This window comes from Fibroporia radiculosa, assembly GCF_000313525.1.
Source record: "Fibroporia radiculosa TFFH 294 genomic supercontigs, scaffold1239, whole genome shotgun sequence".
NCBI classification, from domain to species: domain Eukaryota; kingdom Fungi; phylum Basidiomycota; class Agaricomycetes; order Polyporales; family Fibroporiaceae; genus Fibroporia; species Fibroporia radiculosa.
Genome location: NW_012133276.1, coordinates 68,197 through 90,427, shown reverse-complemented (window position 1 = coordinate 90,427; position 22,231 = coordinate 68,197). Strand labels below are relative to the sequence as shown.

Below are 22,231 nucleotides of genomic sequence, written 5' to 3'. Positions count from 1 at the left end.
GAATTCGAACTGTTTTGTCTCCATCCTGATTGCGTTGGAGAAGTGCTTTCCGTTGCTTGAGGATTCATGCTCAGTGGTTTGGCCAGACGACGTGGTTTACCGGCGACGGGGGAGGCGTGCAGTAAGTATATGATGCTGGCACAAAGTAACGCTGCTGCTAGTACTTGTGTGATGATGTCTCACACTACTGGGGCCAGCCGAAGCTGTATCAAACGCACGAACAAGTGAGTCTTTGTCAGACGCATTCGGGAGTTGCACTGATGCTGTTTAGTGGCGAGACAGAGGAGGACCCCTGCGCCGCTGCAGAGGCTCGCGTCGCCGGGAGCCTGCCGCGTGGAAGATCCGAGATTGCGCTGTGGCTGGTACCGCCCGCCTAGGACGATGGAACGACGGTCTCCTCCTTGTTCCCCTCCTTTCCGTGTCTGCTCATCATGAACACAGCTGCCGACCGCATATCCAAGAATTTTATTGGCGCAGTCAGGGATGAGTGGCAGCTCTACAGGTGCACGTTCCCCTATGTCATTGCCCTGGTCACCCGAGATTGAACACCCCTTGCAGCAACAACTCGTCCGACTATGCCATTGGCGCACCCATAGGTTTTGGCGCCTCATCTACCGTTTACGCCGCCAAGTATCGCCCTCCCGATGCCCCCCAACCCCTTCCGTGTGCGCTCAAGGTCCTTGATTTGGATCGTCTTCCACCCCGCACTCTGAAATTGCTCCAGCGTGAGACGCAGCTCATGTCCCTCTCCAAGCATCCCAACGTGCTTCGCGTCCGGGGCTCGTGGACGGACGGTCACCAGCTGTATATTGCCCTGCGCCTCATGAACGCAGGCAGTGTGGTCGATGTGATGCGATTCGCCTGGCCAGAGGGGATGGAGGAAGAGGTCGTAAAATGCATCCTGAAGCAGGCTCTAGAAGGCCTCAAGTGCGTCTACTCTCCTTTTCTGTCTCAGTATTCCTGACATATCTTTCGCAGCTACTTGCATGTCAATGGCCTCATGCATCGCGACGTGAAGCCCGCCAATCTGCTCATTGACGATGACGGCACCGTCCTGCTCGGAGACCTTGGCGTCGCCGCTTTCCTCTGGGATACGGAGGACATCCCTCCGTCGTCTTCTACACTCTCCTCCGGCCGGCCTATCGCCCGCCGCAAGTCTTTTGTCGGCACGCCATGCTATATGGCACCCGAAGTGATCAACGGCCGGCCGTACGACGCATCGGCTGACATATGGTCCTTCGGCATCACCGCGCTCGCTCTCACACAAGGCCGCGCCCCGCGCTCCCTGCTCGCAACGCACACTGCACTACTCCAGACCGTGCGCGACGCGCCGCCGACGCTCGAACGCGCTCGTTCGGGTGCGCATACATACTCGCGTGCGCTGCAGGACGTTGTGGCACGTTGCCTCGACAAGGACCCTGCACGTCGGCCAACGGCGCAGGAACTCCTTTCCATGCCACTGTTCCGTGGGGCGAAGCGGAAAGAGTATTTGGTGGGGAAAGTGCTGCAGGGCCTTCCGCCGCTTGTGGAGCGCATGGAGCGTGTCTCGAAGCGCAAGAAGCAGGGTTCTGGTACAGCCTGGGGAACGGTGGATAGCTGGGACTTCGGCAGCGCAGCGGCGAGCCCCACTACCAGCGTATTCCAAAGGCGCACGGGAGGCGCGGTGTCCCTCGCAGACGACCACATGGAAGATGAAGACGGAGAGAATGAGGAGGAGCTATCAGTCAGCCGCCATGCTCGAAATATTTCCTGGGCACAGCCTCCACACGCCGCGGAAACTTCTCCGGCAGCGGTGCATGCTTACGAGTCTTCCCAAGGAGGCAGCCCTCTCTCGCCAGTAAATGCGAGCGTGGACCCTGTCATTCCTGCAGCACCGCCATTATCGTCTTCTCCCTCTGGCTCATCCAGCTCGTCATCCATACGGACAGCCGGGTTTGCGCACATCGCAGAGCCAGCGCAGACGTCCCCGTCACATATGGGTCTGTGGAAGCGAATGGTGGCGCGGCTTGAAGGGGAACACGAGAGAGGACACGAGTCGGAGCATCCGCAGCGTGAATCCTTCAGCGAGGAAGGAGAGCATTATTATGTTCCCGCCACAGTTAGACATATTCGGAGAAAGACGCTATCTGTACTTGGTCGATCGAAGGGTGTTTCGTGACCGAGTCTAGCAAGAATGTGGTGGTGGCGACTACGTTCCCTACGCTGAGTATGTCGCAGTCTGTTCTTGATGATGTCGGAGCTGATTCATACAAGTCCGAAGTCTTTATAAGGTTGGCTATCGATGATTCTACGAACCCCTCCCCGCACAGCATTCTACTTTGCATCGGCAGTGGGTGTATCTACTACATACCGCGAAAGCACCGTAGTGAGGCGTGAGACCTCAGACACTGTATAATAACTCTATACCCGCGCAGCCTGGATATTCGGATCATGACATTGGTATACTATATGGTCACATATGTGCAACTCAGACTACGAACTCATCAGCCCCGGATTTTGTGCTCGTGTGGAGAGCTTCGCGCAACACTGATATATTTCCATCGCACATGGCGAACAGCGCGGGGACATGAACATTATTCCCTTTTCAACGGAGTCCCCGACTTGCAACCTCCGATAACGGGTTTTTTATTCAGATCTGATCACGGACAACAGCAGGATACAATCTTGAAACATAGTGGCAGTAGGAGCTGCCGGTGAGAGTACTAGACGTTCAGACAACATTGGATTTTGGGGGGTGTTGAGACGCGTATTTCCATCGTCAAGTTGTAGGTCGTCAGGCTTGAGCCGCCGATCAGTCACCGAAGCCCGCAAGAGAAGGTTGAAGGAAGAGTCATAGGACGAGTCGATCGATCATCAGGCATGGAAGTAAACACCATCCAACAAAAATGACATTGCCAGAGTCTAAAAGATAAATCCCTCCGGATGCTCAGGCCTTGCCAGGACTCGAACCTGGGTTTTGAGAAGTCTAACAGTCACACGACCGAATCAGAATCTCAAGTGATAAGACCGCTACACTACAAGGCCGTTGTGACTCCGGAAACGAGAAGAGTATTATGAATTATGAGATTGATGAGGATAATATTAAGTACGGCGGGAACGGGGCCTGCGTAAGTTATTCGTCCTTCCGCGAAAGCCCTGTTCACGCTCGTGTTGATCTCTGAGTCACTTACACATATTCTCTAGTCCTTAGAAATTGCGGTTCGCTTTTCTTTTTACCATGAGAAACCGTGTTGAGAGGAAATTCTATACGGCAGTAATAACAATGCGTTCCAAAAGCCCTGAGATACAAAACGTAATCGAGAAAAGAAGGATGTGCCTGCTGCTTCTGCGTTCCGTCTTCGTCTACTGTACTAAGACAACATGAAAGGAGCTTGTGACAAAATATAGCCACAACCCGGAATGAAACCAGTCATCCGCAAATACATCTTACCAAAACAAGATCCATGAACCGAGGAATACTCCTACGAGTACTCCTATGGCGCGTAGGACCAGCACGACGACCAACGCCTTGCGCACCGCCGCATAGAACGTCGTCAGTGCAGAGCCAGTCCAATTGATCCTGCAAAATCCAATTCAAAATGTTATAAACAGGCAGAGATGAGATGCCGCCTACCGTCTATCATTAATACCACCCGCTCGCGCACTAGTCTCCCACCCGCGCATAACGGCACGATATCGCTTTCCGAACACCCTATCCAACATTTCATCAAGGCGTCAGAACAAGTCCATCACAAGCAAAAAAAACTTATACGCACCATATCCAGAAGTTCACATCAGGATATGAGAATCGCGGGAACACGCTCGTCAAGCTTGGCACTACGACCGGCATGCGCAAAACCTCGAGCAACTCCGCATCAGGGGGTAACAACGCACTCGCACTAACCACTGCCTCTGTGTCCGCTCGCTTTTCAGTGTTTCCTTTCGACATCCTCTCCGCCGCTGTCATCGCAGAGGGGACGACAGCAGAAGCAGGGACAGCCATATGCGCAAGGAGGTCAAGCGTCATACCTAGCGACAAACCCCACAACTTCAGCTGCTCGTCTTGTCTATTTGCTCGGCGTCGCAATTTGCTAAGCGATGACTGCCTCTTCAGTGAGGAAGCTGATCCGCTCTCCACATGTGCACGCTTTGCATCGATCACATTTCGCTCCGACTCTGAGTCACTGGAATATAGTAATGAAGATGAAGCAGAGGAAGAGGGGGAGACAATAATTGCGGGAAACTGCATGTTTCCAATAAGGGCACGCATGAGTACGCGTAGAATAGTTGAGTGACGGGGAGCAAGGCGCGAAGACGCGTCAACGGTCACATGGGACCACCGAGGTCGCTTTTCTCGTATGTCTGCATTCGGAAGCGGGAGTAGTTCAGCGAGAGGGACCCAGTGAAGGGTAGTACCTGGCGCCGGGTCGACAGGTGTCGTCTGGGGAGCGAGCTGAAGGAAGACAAAAGGCGAGAGGATCATGAGAAGACGCTTTCCAAGCGACGTTGTGACCTCGCGATCGTCAAGTTGGCCAATGGGCGTGTAGGCTGACTCGGCGAGGTCAAGGCCAATTTCTTCCCATGTTTGGCGCATGGCTAGGAATGGTTAGTAATCGACAATGGAATGCAATAGACGAGAGCCACGTACCAGTGTACATGCCACCCTCATCGCCTTGATCGGTTTTTCCGCCAGGGAAAGCAACATGCGCCTCTTTCGCGCGAGGGCTGCTACCACTCATATGGGAGGCATCTCCGACATCGGGTTTGTCCCTGCGGAGGAAAAGGATTTCGGGTCTAGCGCCGGGTGCATTGACCCAGTCTAGCTGGAAAAAGTCTGTGAGAGACGACGGGGAGGAAGCGGAAGATGTCTGGAGCTGTGGGGGAAGGGTGGGTGAGGCGGGGGTGTATGATGCGGGGGGAGACACGCGAATGATCAGTGCGACGGCAGCACGCCGTGGTTCTACAAGGCAGTGATAAGAACGACATGATAGGATGCGGGTGATGTGGAGGAGTGGACTTACGGGTAGCGGGGGAAGCGATGATTCTGGGAGGAGTTGAACGGATGTGGTGGAGGGCGCGCGAGAGGAGGGGAATAATCGAAGGTTCTGTTGACCACGTGAGCATGCGGCGACAAGAAAAGTGCAGACATACCCTGGAGATCTGCCATATTGCAGGGGGCCAAGCAGGAGGAAGGGGAAGAGCAGGAGCAGGAGCAGGAGCAGGAGCAGGAGGGAGGGCGCCCGTCCGCGGCTAGTGTCGCACGGCCGGCACAAATCCTTTGGGGAAATGACATCACGCGTCACCCTGGGGTTCCACATCGACCTCGCTCATCATCGCTAATCCAATGTTATGCAACATAATATTCAACGAGACAGTACTATCAGCACATTATTTTTTAATACTCTCATTCTATCCCGGTCCAGATATGCCCTCACATCTATTGTGCACCGCCAGCTCCAAATTGACTCGCCCTGCAGAAATCGTCAGAACGCTCTGTGGAAGGAACAAATGGCACTCACAATTCCCTCAGAGATGGGTCGGCCATCAACTCAGCCATCGATGGCATATTTCCCGATTGCACTCGGCCCATCTACGATGAGCCCGTGTCAGAATTGCAGCCTGAGTTGGAAATGAGTAGTAACCCACCATGTTGGCGACAGCTGGGTTCTGCATCATTCTCTCCAAGCCCCCATTTTGCATCATCTGCTGTGCCATCTCCATCATCCTCGGATTATTCATGAAACTTGACAAGTCCGGCATCCCTCCGGACCCACCACCGAGACCCATGCCCGAGAGCATGTCCGCCATGCCACCGAGCCCCCCTCCCGCGCCTGCGCCTGCGCCGCTCGACGCAGCGTCAGTCATGACAGATTCTGGTTCGTCATCGGGGAGGATACGTGCTTCCGCATTTCTGAGACCGGAGTTCAGATTCGTGTTGGACGGATCGATATCTAGCCCGCGTCGGAATGCAGAGGCCGCAGACCTGAAGTCTCCGAGGCAATAATGTGCGTGGCTGTAGGTGTACACGGTAGCCAGCCTCTCAGTCGTCTGCGATTTGAGCAATCAAATACAAGGGACGCACCCTAGCCGATGGTATGCCTTGACAAAGGAAGGCTCAACTTCAATGGCTTTCTCTGCGTCGACAGCGGCCTCATTGTGGGCGTTCTTACTCGAGTAAGCTGCTGCACGGTTTGAATAGTACACTGGATTGGTCGGGTCAAGGGTGATGGCACGCGTGTACGCTTCAATCGCCGCGTCGTACTGCTTTGCGGTCATATGCGAGTTGCCTTCTCCTTTGAACTTTTCTGCATACTCTCTGTCTGCAACGCTGGGTTTCACAGGTGCCTGGGTAGGGGGAGCCGCGGAAGCAACAGGTGACGCGAAATTGTCGCGCGTCTTTATGAAGACATCGAAAATGGACTGAAGCGTTGCAGGCTTCACGCTGAGACGTTCATTCTGGCGGTCGTCAGTAGGATCGACTCCAAAGGCTTCACCTATGCATTGAACTACGGATGATGTTAAGTCGGCAAGGTGAGAGGGGAGATCGCGACATCGGGGAACGCACTTGCCACCTCCAGACTCTCCTTGTCATCCTGCTTAACAGTGCCATCGTCGATGGACTGGTTGAGAAAGTCGATGATGGACAGAACGAGGCGTTGTCTGCTCGACATGGTCGTACGCAACTGAGAGCACTCAGCAGACGCCGGAGTCAACAACTCCAAACATGCCGCGTCGTGTGTTTGGAAATTGAGCCACTTCCCGTCCTCGACCGCGACCTCCGCACCATGTTTTTCTGTGCAATCTCCGGCGAGCCTCCCCAAGACCCAGTAGTCTCCCAGAAGTCTGGCCAAGTGTATGAGCGTAGGCTAATTCTGAAATACATCACCGAAAATGGCACCGACCCCATAACGGGAGACAAGCTGGAAGAGTCCGACCTCATTACCCTCAAAGCCAGTATGTCCTTTTCTTTCTCCCATGTTTGCGTGGCCGTGTGACGTGAGAAGGAGTGTTGATGCATCTGACACCTTATTTTGTTGATAGACCCCAAGGCTGCCGCCCCCCGTCCTCCCTCTGCCACTTCCATCCCAGCCCTCCTCCACCTTCTTCAAAATGAGTGGGACGCGCTCATGCTTGAGACTTTCTCTCTGAAGCAACAATACAACTCTGTTCGGCAGGAGTTGAGCTATGCCCTGTATGCACAGGACGCCGCAACGCGTGTAGTGGCACGTCTTATCCGAGAACGCGATGCAGCTCGAGAGTGCGTCGCTTGTCTTTTTCACTCTGGTATACATGTCTAACTGGACTCCGGTTCCCAGAGCACTCGGAAGTATCTCGGCCACAATGGGGGTTGCACCTACCGCCAATGGCGCAGATGTCGACATGGCAGACACAGCTCAAGATGCTGGCGCTCTGCCGGAAGAGGTGCAGAAGAAGATTGAAGAGACACATCAGACGCTCTCGGCACAGCGGAAGAAGCGCAAGCCACCTGCGGAGTATGTTACTCCGGCGGAGGTCAAGACATTCACCTCCAAACATACCATTCCGTCCCTCCATTCGCCATCGCCTTCTGGTATCAACGCCCTTGCGGTCTCGCGTACAGAACCGGCTCAATTTCTCACGGGAGGGAACGACAAAATTGTGCAGCTTTACGACCGCAGCACGGACAAAGTACTCGCCTCACTCCCTGGCCACCAGAAGAAGGTCACTCATGTTGCGTTTCGTGAAGCGCTCAGCGAGTCCGAGCCTACTCTTCTCTTGTCTGCCAGTGCCGACAAGACTGTAAGGATGTGGACCCACGACAGCGCATCAGGCGAATACAGACCAAATGCAGTCATTCGTACGCATAAGGGTGAAGTCACTGGATTGGCTGTGCACCCAACAAACACACTTGTTGCGCTCGCTTCCGCTGATCGTACATACTCGCTGCATGACCTCGTCAAGGGTGACTTGGTATATCGCTCTCCTGCAGCTGACGAGCCACTGACGTCGCTCGACGTGCATCCCGACGGTGCCCTTCTTGCGGTCGGTACACCAACGTCGACAATCCAGATATATGACATCCGCTCTGGTGCAATCGCAGCCTTGCTGTCGCCCCCCGACAGCAGCCCTTTCACCGTCAAGACGCTCAGCTTCTCCGAGAATGGGTATCACATGCTTGCACCTGACTCACTCTCCTCGGTCGCTATATGGGACCTGCGAAAGCCTAAGATTGCGCATTCCATCCCGCTTGGCGAGGGCTTCAAGGTCAACAAAGTGGTGTACGACCTGAGTGCTCAGTTGCTGGGTGTCGCGGGAAGCGAAGGCGCACGCGTCTTCGCGCACAAAACTTGGGAGGAGCTGGTCCGCTTCGAGGAAGGTGGTGAGGTCACAGACCTTGTGTATGGGGAGCAGGGCAAGGAGATTTGGGGCGCCAGCGGGCGGGAGGTCAGGATTTGGGGCCTGCCTGCATGATTGTCTATTATTGTGTGTATCTATGCTTTTTGTGCTTGTTCAAAATCAGGAGCCGTATCGATGGTTCTTACCTCTTACAATGTGGTATCCCGAGCTTGACTGTGGCCCTGTGGATCTCGGTCGAATTCGCGAAGTAGATCCGTTCGATATATACAGGACTTGCGCTGTTCAGAATGTGCTTCGTTCGTTGACAACGTGCGAGTGATTCAATTGTCGACCGCACGCTGTGCTCAAAATCACATCTACATGACACGCATGTTGCAATCGAGCCAAGAGTTTACTCAACTTGCGGGCCATAAAGCCTCAAGCAAACATACACTCAGGTATTCTGGTAACGTGCCAAAGCGTTAAATTCATGTCCACACGCAGTGGGAGAACAGGATCGTAATGCTGTACAAGCAGTAGTACACGAACGAAAATCGAAAAATCGCCCCAGAAGAACCAGTGTGTTAAATGTACAAGACAAATCAATGGTATGGATGATACAAAAGAATGGGGTTGCGTGTGAGCATGTAGAAATGGCGTCAATGCAAATGCTAATGAATCATGAGAGGATCGTTCCGATAATGATAACGTGGCCAGATAGTAGAAGAATAATGCTACAGAATTCGGGTTATTCATGCCCAGGTTTTCGGTCCAAACGTGCCGTTTACGACGAGGAACGGCATGCCGATAGTGTCGTAAGTGTTTACCCAGACGGTATTCCCCCACCAGTTGACGTTGACCCCGCCCTTGATATATTGAAGGAAGAAGAAAATGAAGATGAGGCTGAACGCCAGACCGGAGTCCAGCGCTGCGGAAAGGATGTAGTTGTAGCGCATCCACCAACGGAAGTGCATGCGTCGCATAAACCATTGGAAGAAGGCGCCAGCCATCACCCAGGAAGAGTAATTGATACCAGTCGCAGGGGGCATTTGACCGAGACCAGCGAACATCACGGGTGTATTGATGTATCTCCAGAGCGAGAGAGGGTAGCGACGAGCGAGAAGATAGAAGGGGATAGGTAGGAAGGCACCGATGAGGAAGAAGTATAGGATGGGGTTGTAGCTGCAATCGACAGTCAGGTCAGAAAATAGAATCTGAGACAACACAATGTACTCACACTTGTCCTCGCGAGAAAAGTCTCTGCGGGCCAATTCCTCCCCAAATGATGGAAGCAGTTGCGAACGTCTCCACGTCCGGGCAAGTGAAAGAGTCCTTCTGGCCCTGCTGGCAGAAGTCCGGAATATGGTCGAATTGCCAAATTTGTACGGACACGCAGATGAAGGCCGAAAGAATAGTAGCGAGAGTCTGTGCAGCGAACATGATGCGAGGAGGAACCTTCATGTAGTGGCCAATCTTCAGATCGCTCGCCAACGAGAGACTTTGCGAGACAGTGATGAAACCGAAAGTCTTGAAGAGCATCATCGCCACCGGCTTCCCTGGGAGCATATACCCAACGATGAACTCGAACATGACGTTGAGACCAATCATCTGGTTAGTGATGGCACGAATCATGCCCACGGGAATGATGAAAATCAAGGCGATGACGATTGCCATGACCATCGCCCAGACAGGAAGCTCTGTAGGATAGATCTCGATGCCAACGACCCCGCATACGAAGGCGATAACACCGATGATCGCATACCACCACCAAGGGACTTCAGGGTACACCGCCATAAGGCGAGCATGGACGTCGCGTTCGTCATGTATGGCGCGACGCATTTGACGAGAAATGTCTTTACTGTACCAAACTAGAACGGGTCAGGTCAGTAAGATTAGACCCGAACATAGCGATTTAATTACAACTCACGGAAAGTGTGTACAATGACTGCTGTGATAGCGGCGAATTGCACGCCATACGAAATCGCAAAGGTGGCAGAAATGAACATCGGCGAATATTGGATATACTTGGCCTCGTCGAAAATGCCGTTCGTGATGATGTTCGACACATTGTACATGTTTCCCGTGTTGTCGTACGACCCGTCAGATGCAATCGGCATATATTGCGAATAGAAAGAGTTTTTGACTGCAAGAGAAGACGTTAGACACGGACGCCAGACAGATGAAGAAAGCGTACAGAAAACAATAGGCGTGACAATCCAAAAAAAGAAGACGAAGGCCACGCCGATATTCGCTTCAGCCCACCACTAATTGTTTTTAGGAAACATGGTCAGCGCCAGTAATAGCCAGTTCGCAATTAAGACTCACCGGTGTAACGAGAGGGCTACCAATCCACGAGATCATTGACCAGTCGAAGGTCAAGAAACCCATCCCAACGCCCGTGGAATAACCAAAGAGAGCATTGACCGTTGGGTTCGTCGGTGCGATCCAACAAACCCAGTTGAAGACGCTCAGCGCCGTGAACAGATAACCAGGTAGGAAATACCAAGCGCAAGAGCCAACCAGGACATAGAGGAAGAACCGCTCACGCGAGATATGTCGCTTCTCCTTGACACTGAAATTCTTGTGCAGTGTACTGAGGAGGGCGCAAGAAACTAGGGCACCTGGCCAGATCATACTAGACGGCCAGACAAGGAACTGGCGTGTTAGGCCGGCAAAGGCATAGCCGAGCAGCTGTGTAGATAGCGAAAGGAGAATCTGGTAGCCAAAGGTGAGTGTCTGGTTGTAAAACACCTTCTGCGTTGCGAAGACAGTTGTCACGTATACGTCCAAGTAAACCGCACTAGCCATCGCAGTAATAACGGTGTGCTCCTTGATATTGAAGGGGCCAGGATTGAACGACCAAGTGCATCCGAACGTCTTAAAGCGAGTCGTCGGGAGAAGCCACTCCATACCCTTCCCTAATGGAAGGGCTATCAACTGGACTACGAGAGGACTGATGACGACCGATGGATCTATTGTAAAATTAGCTCAAAGTTCACGTCCGAAGGCACCAAACGTACATCTCTCCTCGAAGAAATGGTTTACACCAGCCATGACGCATGACAATATGATTCCCAAAAACCACCTGGATTCGGAAGCATGAGTTTGGCTGGCATTCTCCAGAGCCACTCGGACTCACATGCGGAATGTATTGACGGGCATCGTCGGGTCGTCCACGTTGGGGACTGCGGCTCTGACTTCTGCATAGGGGGACTCGCTATATGGATCGTGAACAAGCGTGAAAATAAAGCTATAAGATCGAAGCGCACTCATTGAAATCCTCCATTTCTACTTCTCTCAGATGCGCCCTCGAAGTGCTCTTGTAACTCGAGTCGACTTGCGACTCGGAATCAATCTCAGTGCTGCGAATCGAGGACCCGCTCGAAAATGCCTTGCTCCTCTTGTCGTCGAGTTCGAACGAGTCGACACTAGCAGTAGGGGAAGTTTGGCTAAGATCCCAGTTGGGATCGTTGAGGTGCTGCATGACGTAGTCATTGTCGACATCCTCGGGAACGTCAGGAAGAGGATTGCGGCGTAGCAACTGAGGAAGGGAGAAAGAGGTGGTCGTCGCCTCCATGCTGACAAGATTACAGCCTCGACACTTGGCTAGAAGGTGTCGCTGGGGGGGAGGGGGGATAGCGAACTGAATAGGGAAACACGGGCCTTTTCACTCTGGTCGGTTAAATGACGGCCACGGACACGCATGGACACCTAATTGTGTCTGCTCGTGGTCGCGCTTTGCCCGCCTCCCGAAATATCTAAAGACGATAGAGAACAATAGCGGCGCGCTCATCGAGATCTAAGATGTCATGACAAGACCCAGGACCTGGATGTGAGATACGAGATGAGTTCGCCTAGTCTCCATCTCTACTCCAGAACGAGTCGCATAATCTGCCTCGCCTGGAGAGACAAAGCAAGGTGAGAAAGCCACAACTCAACTTGAACGAATTCGGAGTCACCGGATATTGCATGCATCAGATTGCCGCACGCGGAGAAAATCAAGCCCAGGGCCGTAGCGCTGGCTATTGTGTCTATTGTCCTGCAGAAGAGGTAGTGGCCGATTCGGATGTCGACTGGTGTGAAGCTGACCCCGACAATTCGGGGAGCGCAACACAATAAGTAGAAGCGCCCGTGGCGGCACGTGAGCGCGTCGACGCGGTGCTATATCTTATCTCGTTTGTTGACGCGTTGTTTGCTCCACGGAGGACCGTCGCCTCCAGCTCCAGGGGTCAATGACTCACGCTATACGTGCGAGTTGCGTGCGAGCAATTGCTGCTGGATGATAGCTACAGATTGCGTTCAGAGAAGACGGGATGGCGAAAACAGCAGGTATATACACCCGAAATCCCCTGAGATCGTGCACGTCGTCACCTGGGAGTCGCTATGTCTACAGTCGAGACAATTACCCAAGTTATCACGCAGTCGCTTCCTGCATCGCTGGTCCTGCGTCCTCAGCCGGCCCCAGTTGCGCAGAACAATGAGGCTGATAAGGGAGATCCCTACCGATACGCCCATCTCCTTCCAGTCTTCCCGCAAGACGAGCATTACCCGCCTCTGACCCCATTCGATCATGTCGATCCCGCTTCGCGTGCTCTTAATCATCCAAACCCCCGGTCCTTCCTGGACAATTCCACCAGCATTGTCCAATTGACCCCTCATTTGGGCGAGGAAGTGCGTGGAGTCAACTTGGCTACACTTGACAGCGATGGGAGAGATCAGCTTGCATTGGAGGTTAGTGGACAGTGCGTCTAGGCTCTCTTCAGACGACTCACCTTAACCCATTGTGTCCCCCAAACGGCAACTTTGCACTATAGGTTGCTAGGCGCGGCCTAATGATCTTCCGAGACCAACAAGAGTTTATAGACCGCGGTCCCGATTTCTATCTTGAGTGGGGCAGGCACTTCGGCCGTCTTCACATCCATCCCACATCAGGTCATCCTGAGAACTATCCGGAGGTCCATCTTGTCTATCGTGACGGGAATGCCACGTACAACTTCGAGCGCGAGGACCGCATTACTTCGACAACTTGGCACTCGGATGTCTCTTATGAATTGCAGCCCCCCGGCTTGACCACCTTCTTTCTCCTCTCTGCACCAGAGACAGGAGGCGACACCGCCTTCACATCACAGGTTGCTGCGCTTAAGAGGCTATCTCCTCAATTTGTCGCCTTCCTGCGCACCCTCAAAGCTATCCACTCGGGCTTTGAACAAGCCGCCTATTCGCGATCGGGACGTAGAGGCGGTGTGGTCCGCCGTGAGCCTGTCCAGAACGTTCATCCCGTCATCAGGAAGCATCCCGTCACAGGCGAGGAGGCTGTCTACGTCAACAGACAGTTCACCAGAAGAATCGTCGGTCTCAAGAAGGAGGAGTCAGGTCTGCATGGTTTTATGAGCTGCTAGTACCTTCCTGACAAGATTTATGGATCAGATGCTATCCTCAACCTCTTGTATGACCATATCGACAAGAGCGTGGATATTCAAGCTCGCGTGAAGTGGCAGCCGTATACCGTTGTGCTTTGGGACAACAGAATCACTGCGCACGTAAGTCCGCATGATCAATAACATCAAACTCTCCTCATAGTATTTTTACCCTTTTATCAGTCGGCCATCGTGGACTTCACCGTCGGAGAGCGTCGTCACGGCGCTCGCATCACCCCACAAGCGGAGCGGCCCATTCCTGCGCTAGAGGGCCTTAACTTAACTGCTTGAAAAAAGTATAAGTGATGTGGGCCGTAGCGTATATGATAGCAAGGTGTTTGTGGACAAATAGCCAGAGTTTCAGTAGTATTGATGAAATACAGTGAGAAGTGACGTACATTGTGTGTTCATATCGTCAACGACAAAACCGAACAACAAACAAGTGTTCTCGTCCTGCCCGGCGGTGTAAAACCACCTGAAGCAACGTCGGCATGTGAAAATTCAGGGCTTGGATTCGCTGACCCACCGTGCTTTGCAGGCCGTATTCTTGCCGCATGCGCTCACAGATCCCGGGGACGTCATTCTCTTTCACAGCGACGAGATATAAACGACCAGTGGGTGAAAGCAGATGCTAAAGGTTAGACATTAGCTGGTTGTATATGTGCATAAGCTTCATAACTGTTACCTCAACCTGCTTTAGGAAGACATTTGTGATATCCATACCGTCCGTTCCACCTGCCCAGGATCCTGTAATACCGGCAGTGACCTGCGCAGCTTCCATCTCGTCGAAAACTGTAGGCACATAGGGTGGATTGAAGGTTAATATGTCGACAGCATGTTGCAACCGTCGGTAAAATGGAGTAGATAGTGAGGCTAAAATTGGGTCGATTGGTATCTACTATGGGACACCCGTGGCCATCAGGATATTTCCACTGACCACATATCTGCTGACTCACTTTATTTTTGATACCAGTCCGTTGGGTACAACGGCATGCATGTGGATTTATATCGGTTGTAATACATACTTGAAATAAAGCATCAGCCGAATTAATTTTCTTGCTATTTAACACTCACATGTTCCCGAAGATCCCAATATCTGGCCGATAAAGCTGGAAACGCATCCAGAACCAGATCTTATATCATGAACACTGTAATTTCAGGCAATGAAGCAACTTAAGTTCAGCGTACTAACCCAATCTCAAGAGATATCAAAGGAGCCAATGCCCGTAGCTCTTCTGCATCTTGTTCCAATGCATCAAGGAGAATGAAAGTATCCTCTGGTACGATCAACGCGTAAGTATAAGCGTTCCAGCCACCACTGAACTTACCAGCTGGTTCATACACGTGCAGATAATCGCCTCTGTTAAGATGTGTGAGGTCCGGGGTAGGGATCATGTCTCCGCGCAGAGACGATGGCAAATTTGGCCGCTGTCCTCATCGCAGGGCGCTAAACCACAAAGTAACTTCGACGATGACTGCCCGAAATGGCAACTAGTCCCTTCGTTCCGCTGCCATGTCATCCGACCCGGCAGCGACATATTATGCAGCATTCTGCGCCATCTCGGTCTTGACTTTGAAACTCATCAATGAGGAGGTTACAGACCCTTACATGGTAGGCGGTTAAGGTAGGATGTCGCGTATGTGTTGACGGGCATACTCTTCCAGGATGAACCCTTCCACGTCCCGCAGGCGCAGGCGTACTGTGAGGGCGATTACTGGACCTGGGATCCAAAAATTACCACTCCTCCTGGACTGTAAGCTCCTCGCTTGTGTGGCGCCCTGCTCGCTAAAGTTGTGCTGCAAGTTACGTCTTGAGTGTAATACTGAAGCGAATATTCATGTTCAAATGCAACTTGCCAATGCTTCGGCTCACACCCCTTCTATTTCTCCTCGTGTTACCAATTGTACTAGCACGCCTCTTGTGCTTTCACCAGCGCGAGAGGCTACCACAGTCCTTGCTCGTGCCTACGACAGAAGCTGTTATTTTATCGGCTTTCCCCATCGCGTGGTTCTTCGGATTCCTATATTATACTGAGGTGCCCAGCCTTGTGTTCGTTGTGGCAACGGTGGTGGCATCCGCGCAGAAGCGGCATTGGTTAGCTGCTTTGGTATGCCCGTTCCCGCCCCTGCGTGTTTCGGAGCATCAACTGATGAGGAATAAGGACGATAGCTAGGTGGTATTAGCTGTACATTTCGTCAGAACAACATAGTTTGGGTGATGTACGCCTATGCGTGCAGCCAGCTGATGCACTTGCGCTTTCGGCGTGCCCCCCCTGGATCGCAATCGCTAGCCAAGCTCCATGACCCGCCAGCACTTGCCGCTAGTCCGAGTGAGTACGGAGGGTGTACCACATGTCATTGAGGGCGCTGATTCCGTTCGTAGTGGACCTTCTTCATTCGGCTCGGACTTTGCCAGGAGTGATTCCCGAGATCCTGCCTTCCTTCGTCCCGTACGCATTGGTGTTGGTGGGTTTCGGCGCCTTTATCGTTTGGAACGGTGGAATAGTTCTAGGTGAGCCCTCGTTCCCGATGAGGAAGTCCTATGCTGAGAATCGAGTTCGGCTGCAGGCGATAAATCAAACCACATCCCCGCTTTACATGTTCCGCAATTATACTACTTCACAGGATTCGCGACGATCTTTGGATGGCCCGCCTTGATTACTGGGAAAGGTGGACTGCGAGGATTGGCCAGAGATATTTGGGGACGGATGTTCGGCAATAAGAGGTACACATACACACAATGTGGTCTCCGCATGGCGTGAAGAAAGCTAATACGCACGTTAGGAGCACATTTGTGACAGCTCTGGTAGCCATTGCAATGAGTGTTACAATTCATGAATTCACGTCTGTTGTCGCTCGCTCACAACCGCTCTTATCATATGCTGACCGGCTTCGTATAGCATTCATCATCCGTTCTTACTGTCGGACAATCGCCATTACACATTTTATGTATGGCGCAGGGTGTTCCTCCTCCACCCCCTCATGCCGTACGTCCTCATTCCTGGATACATGGCGTGCGCATGGGCCTGGTATTTGCGGATCGGTACTTGACTATCTGCCTCCGGGAACCGAGGAGTGATACTGATAGGACCTTATTACAGGTCGTGATCAGACCCTGCTCCAGAACCTTCTCCTCCCAGTCTTCGTGCTCCCCACGCTTATCCCAACGCCCTTGCTGGAACCCCGATACTTCCTCATTCCTTACATTCTGCTGAGGGCGCAGGTGACGGATGTTCCCTTGTGGGCAGTGTTGGTCGAAGGGTTCTGGTACGGTGCAGTGAATCTGGTTACTGTCTACGTTTTCCTGTACAAAGCTAGGCTGGATGTGGGTCGCTTCATGTGGTAGAGACTAGAATTGTCTCCAGAATTGATTCGGGCGTCCCGGGACCTGCGTGGACCCACATGGCTATCGCGTGACGCGGCGTATTTACGCGATGTTTGTGGCTAGTTCGACTCTGCGATGTATGTTGCATCACCAGCACGAACATAGCAACGACTCTGCAACGACTCGCGCTGCGACTTCGGATCGCTTCCACGACGCATAGACACGACTTTGACGGACAGCATCGCCTCTGGTTTCTCGGATCCCTACTTAATTGCTCTCTCATGTCTGCTCATATCGCAGCTGGCAGTGGCTCACACCCCACCAAACCCGTCACTCGAAGTTCACTTCGACAATCGTTGAATCTAACTTCTGTTGGCAAAGCTCTCGCGGACGTCATGTATAAAGATGGGCGCGACGGTGGGGGAGACAAAGAGAAAGCGATGAAGAAGACGAAGGAAGTCCACTCGCGGAGATCTAGCGCTATCAACATCTCTCAACTCCCATCCCGTTCATCCACTGATAAGCCGTTGATGAAGAACGATGTTGACATAGATGCGAAATCCAAGACCCTCACTCGCCAAACTCGCAGATTGTCTGCTATCAAGAAGCCAGCCATGACAGACTCGGACGAGACTTCCTCGTCACCCTCAGGCTCTCAGACCCCCAAGACTACGCTCAGTCGGGCATCCTCCCTTCGTCCCCGAGCACCTAATGGTACATCCGCTCTTCCAAAATATAGGCCTAAATCTATATTGGGGGAGCCAGGGACTACCAAGAAGCCACCGTCGCCGTCACGTTTGACTATGACCTTGAGATCCCGAGCCAATGTTGCCATGGAAGAGAAGGAGTCCGAAAGTGACGACAGATCCTCTAGTGCGCTGGAGTCTCCCCCTTCGACCAAAAAGCTGGGACGCTCCGTGAGTCCTATTCCTCACTCGGCGGCGTTGAGAGTCAATCTTTCAAACGCTATCAATGTGAGCCCTCAAACGCCGGAGAAGAAAGGTAGAATGCTAGCACACAAGCGATCTCCTCCTCCTTCACCCTCTCCCCGTCACGGTTCCGCTCGTCCCTCTAAATCCGCAAAGACTTCATCGCATGCTTCTGCCACTCGGTCAAATCTTTCCCGCCCACCGTCTTCGGCATCGTCGGCATCATCGAATACTCCTCGTACGCCGAAGAATAATTTGTTCAGTGCAATCAAGAAGTCGTCAGATACAACTAGCCAGAGGAGCACACCTAGTCCTAGTCCTTTGCGTAGCGCTATCGGGCCTGAGATCCCTCTGCTGCAACAATTTTCCGGGCGCAAAGGTACCCAATCCACATCTACCAACCACCAGCGTTCATCAGTGACTCCCACGCCCACTTCTTTTGTTGAAGGAACCAGCTTCGACAGCATCGAGGCTGACGATGTCGAGTTCATGCTTGCATCTGTTGCCTCGCCCACCGCGCCTACGCCCGCTCTGCCTAGATTCCGCTTAACGGGCGACCGAGGTCAACAGGACCCCCACACCCCTTCTCGCCCTTTCCTACCCTCCAGGGCCAATTTGTCCTATTTGTCGCCTGAAGCACCCTCATCAACTAACAGCTCTCCCTTCTTGCGTCCGCTCCGTCATCAAGCTGGCAACGACAGAGGGTCAATCCTGTCATGGGAACAGCTAGCTAAACACAGTAGAACCTTGCAAGATGATGATGTCGAACACATGCTCTCCGAGATCCCAGCACCGTTCCGCTCTGGCGCTATCTCACCGAGCCTCAGCCTAAGCACTCAAGACGTGCCGGAAAGCCCGTCCTTGAGTGCTATGCCATCTCCTACAGGTTACGGGTCCATTTCTCAGGTTCTACTTCCCGATGTCACGCCTTCGCCAGCCGTCCACAACACAACCGCAAGATTTGACAGTTTAACAGCGGATGCATCGGTCGAGGATGGCGCGAGCATGACTCTGCTTCGTTTACAATTAGCATCTGCGGAGACGAAAGCTCGCGACCGGCTCGCGGAAATCGAGTCGCTCGAGAGCCAGCTACAGACAGCGAAGGCGGCTCGCCTTCGCGATACGGAAGAGCTAGCGAAGCAGATCTCTCAACTCGAAGACCAAATCCATGGAAACTTGCACGTCGACAATGAGCGCATGACGTACATCACTTCGCTTGAGGAGCAACTTCACCATGCGCAAGCTGTGCGGGAGCAGGCCGTCCAGGAAACCCTGCAGCAGATGCATCAACGTGTTCGAATGACGCAGGAGGCCACTCTTAAAGCTCAGCAGGAGAAGTGGCAGCTGATGTGTCATGCTCAGCAAGCCGCCGAGGCGTGGGGTGGTGTGCACGACACAGCGGAGGGGGAGCTCGATCTTATCAGGGCTAGCAAAGAAATGCTTGCGGTGCTACTGGCCGGGTTGGACCACAGTCATCAACAGCTACTCTCTGTATCTATGTGATTGTACTATCACACATTCGTAAGTCAATTCTCCGCATGCATATTTCCCGTACAGCCTAGGTTGATTTTTATATTGCGTTATTGATCACTTAGATTTTTGACTGTCCTATTTGTTTGTACTAAAATCTGTATTTGTGCTGTATGTGGACCGTCTGGATCATGACTGTCATGACTATGATGAGGCTTCCTATGAATTTTTTTCTCAGGTCAGCGATGTTGGAGCTTGAAGATCGATAAAGCTTCCTGCGTATATTATTTAAATGTTGATGTTTGACGACGCCGACTTGGATCCTTTTTTGAATGTAAGCATGACCTACGCATGTTTCGAAGAGATTTAACAATATCGATATACAAGGGTTTGAGTATTCATTTGGCACACAGTGTGAATGTATACATCTTACACGTTACACGTTGATCGACCCTTTTGACGAGCCTTCCAGACGGAGGCCTTCTACCATGCGTGGTGACCGCCACTTACCAGTATGCTGGACCGTTTCGTTAGCTTGAGAATGCACTGGGTCAACACAGGAAATCTTACTCGCTGCCCGTACAGAATGTGCTCGCGTCGCTGGCCAGCCAGGCAACGACTCCTCTTAACTCATCGGGTCGGCCAAGTCTCCCGAGCGGGTTGGCGTTAGACAACACGTCGAATAGGTGGGGGAATTGGTCAAAATATGCTGCGGTCATGCTGTGGCGCGTGGGAGGGAGAAGGCCATTAGCATCTTGTGCATGGCACATAAGCGGAGATGAACAGATATTAGGACATCCTTGGTCGAAGAAGTACAGAAGGAAGCAAGATGTGTGGGACAACACGGGGAGCGTTCGTGTTCGGGATACACGTTGCGACTCTGGAACCTCATTCTTGTTCATGAACATACAAGAGACGTACCTTGTGTAGATGTGCCCGGGACTCAGTGAGTTCACCCGTATTCGCTTTGGCCCCAACTCGCAGGCCATGCTTCGTGCCATTTGGAGGACAGCTGATTTTGAGGTGTTGTACGATGTCCAGTAATGGTCCTGTGGTGCATGTCCGAGTCAGCGTGAGTCACGCGATGAATGCAAACAGGCATGTAGGGACCGTCTGACCCTGTTCGTGATACTTCCGCTCATGCTAGCTATCAAGATGATGCTTCCTCCGTTACCGAAGCGCGCCATCTGCCTACCCGCCGCTTGTGCAGTGAAGAGCACGCCGCTCACATTCACGTCTATCACCTGCAGTATGGTATCCGTGTTTCACGAATTAGTTCGCGGATCCTGTAGAATGGATACGACGTGCCTCCTGGAACTGCTTGGCAGGGTAGTCAAGGCAGTCTGTGTGGGGTTTGAGGATACCGGCGGCAGCTACACATGCGTCCATTCGGCCTTCGGTGTCGCCGATTTTCTCGCCGATCCTCCACATTGCTTCCTAGACCGGTGAGTCGTTAGGATCCATGACTGACCGCACGCTCTAGAGCACTCAGATACATACCTGATCTCGTGTGTCGGCGCTGATGTACTCAAGCCTCCCTTGACCCGCCTTGCCCTGCATCCTGCCGACATACTCTTTCACCTTGGTCCACTCTTCACCAGGCTGCTTTGGAAGGTCAACGCAGTATACTACGCGTGCACCTGCTTCAACCAGGGACATGGCCATCTCGAGCCCAAGCCCGCGGTTCCCGCCTGACACAAGGGCGACACGATCTGCCAGGGAGAACTCGTGGTCGAACAACGTTGGCTTCGGCGCTGAAGGTGAATTCCAGCGTTCGGTTTCAGTGTGGGCATGAGCGCGGCAGGGGTGTCATACGCACTCGATGATGGAGACGCATCGAGCGCGGCAGAAACGCCAACAGGGGCGTAGGATGGCAGGTGGCCTACGTTCTTCTGATTCTCCATCCTCAGTGGAGATTTGCTCGCTGAGCGCAGGGCATGTGCAGTGGAGAGCGTGGCGCGTCCTGTTGACAAGGATGGTATCACTGGACGTGCGTTATGCACGAGAGACTGTCCTAGCCTCGCAGATTGTGCACCGAGTGGCATCTTAGGTCTCAATAAAAGGCCTGACAAGAAAAGGCCCGAGGATGGGTAGACTGCAATATTCCCCGCGCACTGCGTTCTTATACCTGTCTCGCTTGCTATACAATTATTCCTAGCAAGGTCTCGTGGTGAGGAAGTTCACCAGGAAGTTGTTGAACAGCTCAGGTGACGATCACGAGAAAGCCTTGGGATTGGCCTGCAATCAAGCGAATGCGAGAACGGCTGCGTCCCCGGTCTAACAACGCGGAAGGCAAGCGGATGCTTTGTCCGCTTGGACTCTAAATACGGTCAGGGATGCTGCTGCATTGGGTGGTCAGATGATAGCTTCAGTATCAGCACCGACGCGGAGGCTGTCATGGGAGGGGCTTTGACATGGACACATTACGTGGATTTACTCGGCGATAGTACTTGCGCTAGTTCGACCGTCCCACTGCCAAGCCTGGTGCGAAACGATGGTTGCAAGTGCTCAGCGTTAAAGCTTCGATAGCTGCACTAAGTTGATCGACAACATGGGATAGAGGAAGAATTGCATCGAGATGGGTACTTAAACAAAACCTTCACGAGTCCACATTCATCCGTGTGCCCTAGGTTTATGCTTGCATTGCCACAAGTAGTATCCGTACCATCATGTCACGATAAGTCACGAACTCGATAAATTGTGTGCAAGTTTCAGCGATATCATTGCTCGCCTTTGTCCGGGCCCTTCATACCATGCGCGGAACCGAGCAAGAACAATGCACAGTTTAGCTGAAT

General features: G+C 52.7%; 10 protein-coding genes across 10 annotated transcripts; 5 read left to right on the top strand and 5 right to left on the bottom strand.

Moving 5' to 3' along the window:
* Window positions 1–431: 431 nt before the first annotated feature.
* On the top strand, window positions 432–2,158 carry FIBRA_02372 (uncharacterized protein; the record flags this gene model as incomplete). The annotated part of the gene is made up of 3 exons (XM_012324235.1): window positions 432–502; window positions 559–927; window positions 979–2,158. 3 exons carry the CDS (start codon window positions 432–434, stop codon window positions 2,156–2,158), a joined length of 1,620 nt encoding a protein of 539 aa, XP_012179625.1.
* A 1,268-nt stretch (window positions 2,159–3,426) lies between these two features.
* FIBRA_02371 (uncharacterized protein) lies at window positions 3,427–5,146 on the bottom strand (the record flags this gene model as incomplete). The annotated part of the gene is made up of 6 exons (XM_012324234.1): window positions 3,427–3,559; window positions 3,614–3,691; window positions 3,756–4,575; window positions 4,628–4,939; window positions 5,001–5,084; window positions 5,131–5,146. 6 exons carry the CDS (start codon window positions 5,144–5,146, stop codon window positions 3,427–3,429), a joined length of 1,443 nt encoding a protein of 480 aa, XP_012179624.1.
* A 270-nt stretch (window positions 5,147–5,416) lies between these two features.
* On the bottom strand, window positions 5,417–6,650 carry FIBRA_02370 (uncharacterized protein; the record flags this gene model as incomplete). The annotated part of the gene is made up of 5 exons (XM_012324233.1): window positions 5,417–5,450; window positions 5,499–5,569; window positions 5,626–5,992; window positions 6,062–6,485; window positions 6,545–6,650. The coding sequence occupies 5 exons, from the start codon at window positions 6,648–6,650 to the stop codon at window positions 5,417–5,419; spliced, it is 1,002 nt and encodes a 333-aa protein (XP_012179623.1).
* A 114-nt stretch (window positions 6,651–6,764) lies between these two features.
* On the top strand, window positions 6,765–8,430 carry FIBRA_02369 (uncharacterized protein; the record flags this gene model as incomplete). Its single annotated transcript, XM_012324232.1, has 3 exons — window positions 6,765–6,933; window positions 7,021–7,237; window positions 7,296–8,430. 3 exons carry the CDS (start codon window positions 6,765–6,767, stop codon window positions 8,428–8,430), a joined length of 1,521 nt encoding a protein of 506 aa, XP_012179622.1.
* Window positions 8,431–9,047: 617 nt separating this feature from the next.
* On the bottom strand, window positions 9,048–11,872 carry FIBRA_02368 (uncharacterized protein; the record flags this gene model as incomplete). Its single annotated transcript, XM_012324231.1, has 8 exons — window positions 9,048–9,477; window positions 9,533–10,163; window positions 10,223–10,438; window positions 10,490–10,559; window positions 10,621–11,267; window positions 11,316–11,380; window positions 11,435–11,512; window positions 11,565–11,872. 8 exons carry the CDS (start codon window positions 11,870–11,872, stop codon window positions 9,048–9,050), a joined length of 2,445 nt encoding a protein of 814 aa, XP_012179621.1.
* Window positions 11,873–12,678: 806 nt separating this feature from the next.
* FIBRA_02367 (uncharacterized protein) lies at window positions 12,679–14,003 on the top strand (the record flags this gene model as incomplete). The annotated part of the gene is made up of 4 exons (XM_012324230.1): window positions 12,679–13,026; window positions 13,110–13,668; window positions 13,723–13,835; window positions 13,896–14,003. The coding sequence occupies 4 exons, from the start codon at window positions 12,679–12,681 to the stop codon at window positions 14,001–14,003; spliced, it is 1,128 nt and encodes a 375-aa protein (XP_012179620.1).
* Window positions 14,004–14,127: 124 nt separating this feature from the next.
* FIBRA_02366 (uncharacterized protein) lies at window positions 14,128–15,107 on the bottom strand (the record flags this gene model as incomplete). The annotated part of the gene is made up of 7 exons (XM_012324229.1): window positions 14,128–14,187; window positions 14,239–14,343; window positions 14,398–14,607; window positions 14,669–14,736; window positions 14,787–14,821; window positions 14,905–14,989; window positions 15,041–15,107. 7 exons carry the CDS (start codon window positions 15,105–15,107, stop codon window positions 14,128–14,130), a joined length of 630 nt encoding a protein of 209 aa, XP_012179619.1.
* Window positions 15,108–15,225: 118 nt separating this feature from the next.
* FIBRA_02365 (uncharacterized protein) lies at window positions 15,226–17,058 on the top strand (the record flags this gene model as incomplete). Its single annotated transcript, XM_012324228.1, has 9 exons — window positions 15,226–15,324; window positions 15,378–15,466; window positions 15,517–15,820; window positions 15,883–16,042; window positions 16,096–16,224; window positions 16,281–16,437; window positions 16,497–16,556; window positions 16,613–16,755; window positions 16,814–17,058. The coding sequence occupies 9 exons, from the start codon at window positions 15,226–15,228 to the stop codon at window positions 17,056–17,058; spliced, it is 1,386 nt and encodes a 461-aa protein (XP_012179618.1).
* Window positions 17,059–17,318: 260 nt separating this feature from the next.
* Window positions 17,319–19,469, top strand: FIBRA_02364 (uncharacterized protein; the record flags this gene model as incomplete). Its single annotated transcript, XM_012324227.1, has 1 exon — window positions 17,319–19,469. The coding sequence occupies one exon, from the start codon at window positions 17,319–17,321 to the stop codon at window positions 19,467–19,469; it is 2,151 nt and encodes a 716-aa protein (XP_012179617.1).
* A 1,239-nt stretch (window positions 19,470–20,708) lies between these two features.
* FIBRA_02363 (uncharacterized protein) lies at window positions 20,709–21,481 on the bottom strand (the record flags this gene model as incomplete). Its single annotated transcript, XM_012324226.1, has 3 exons — window positions 20,709–20,873; window positions 20,937–21,190; window positions 21,256–21,481. 3 exons carry the CDS (start codon window positions 21,479–21,481, stop codon window positions 20,709–20,711), a joined length of 645 nt encoding a protein of 214 aa, XP_012179616.1.
* Between the last annotated feature and the right edge of the window lie 750 nt (window positions 21,482–22,231).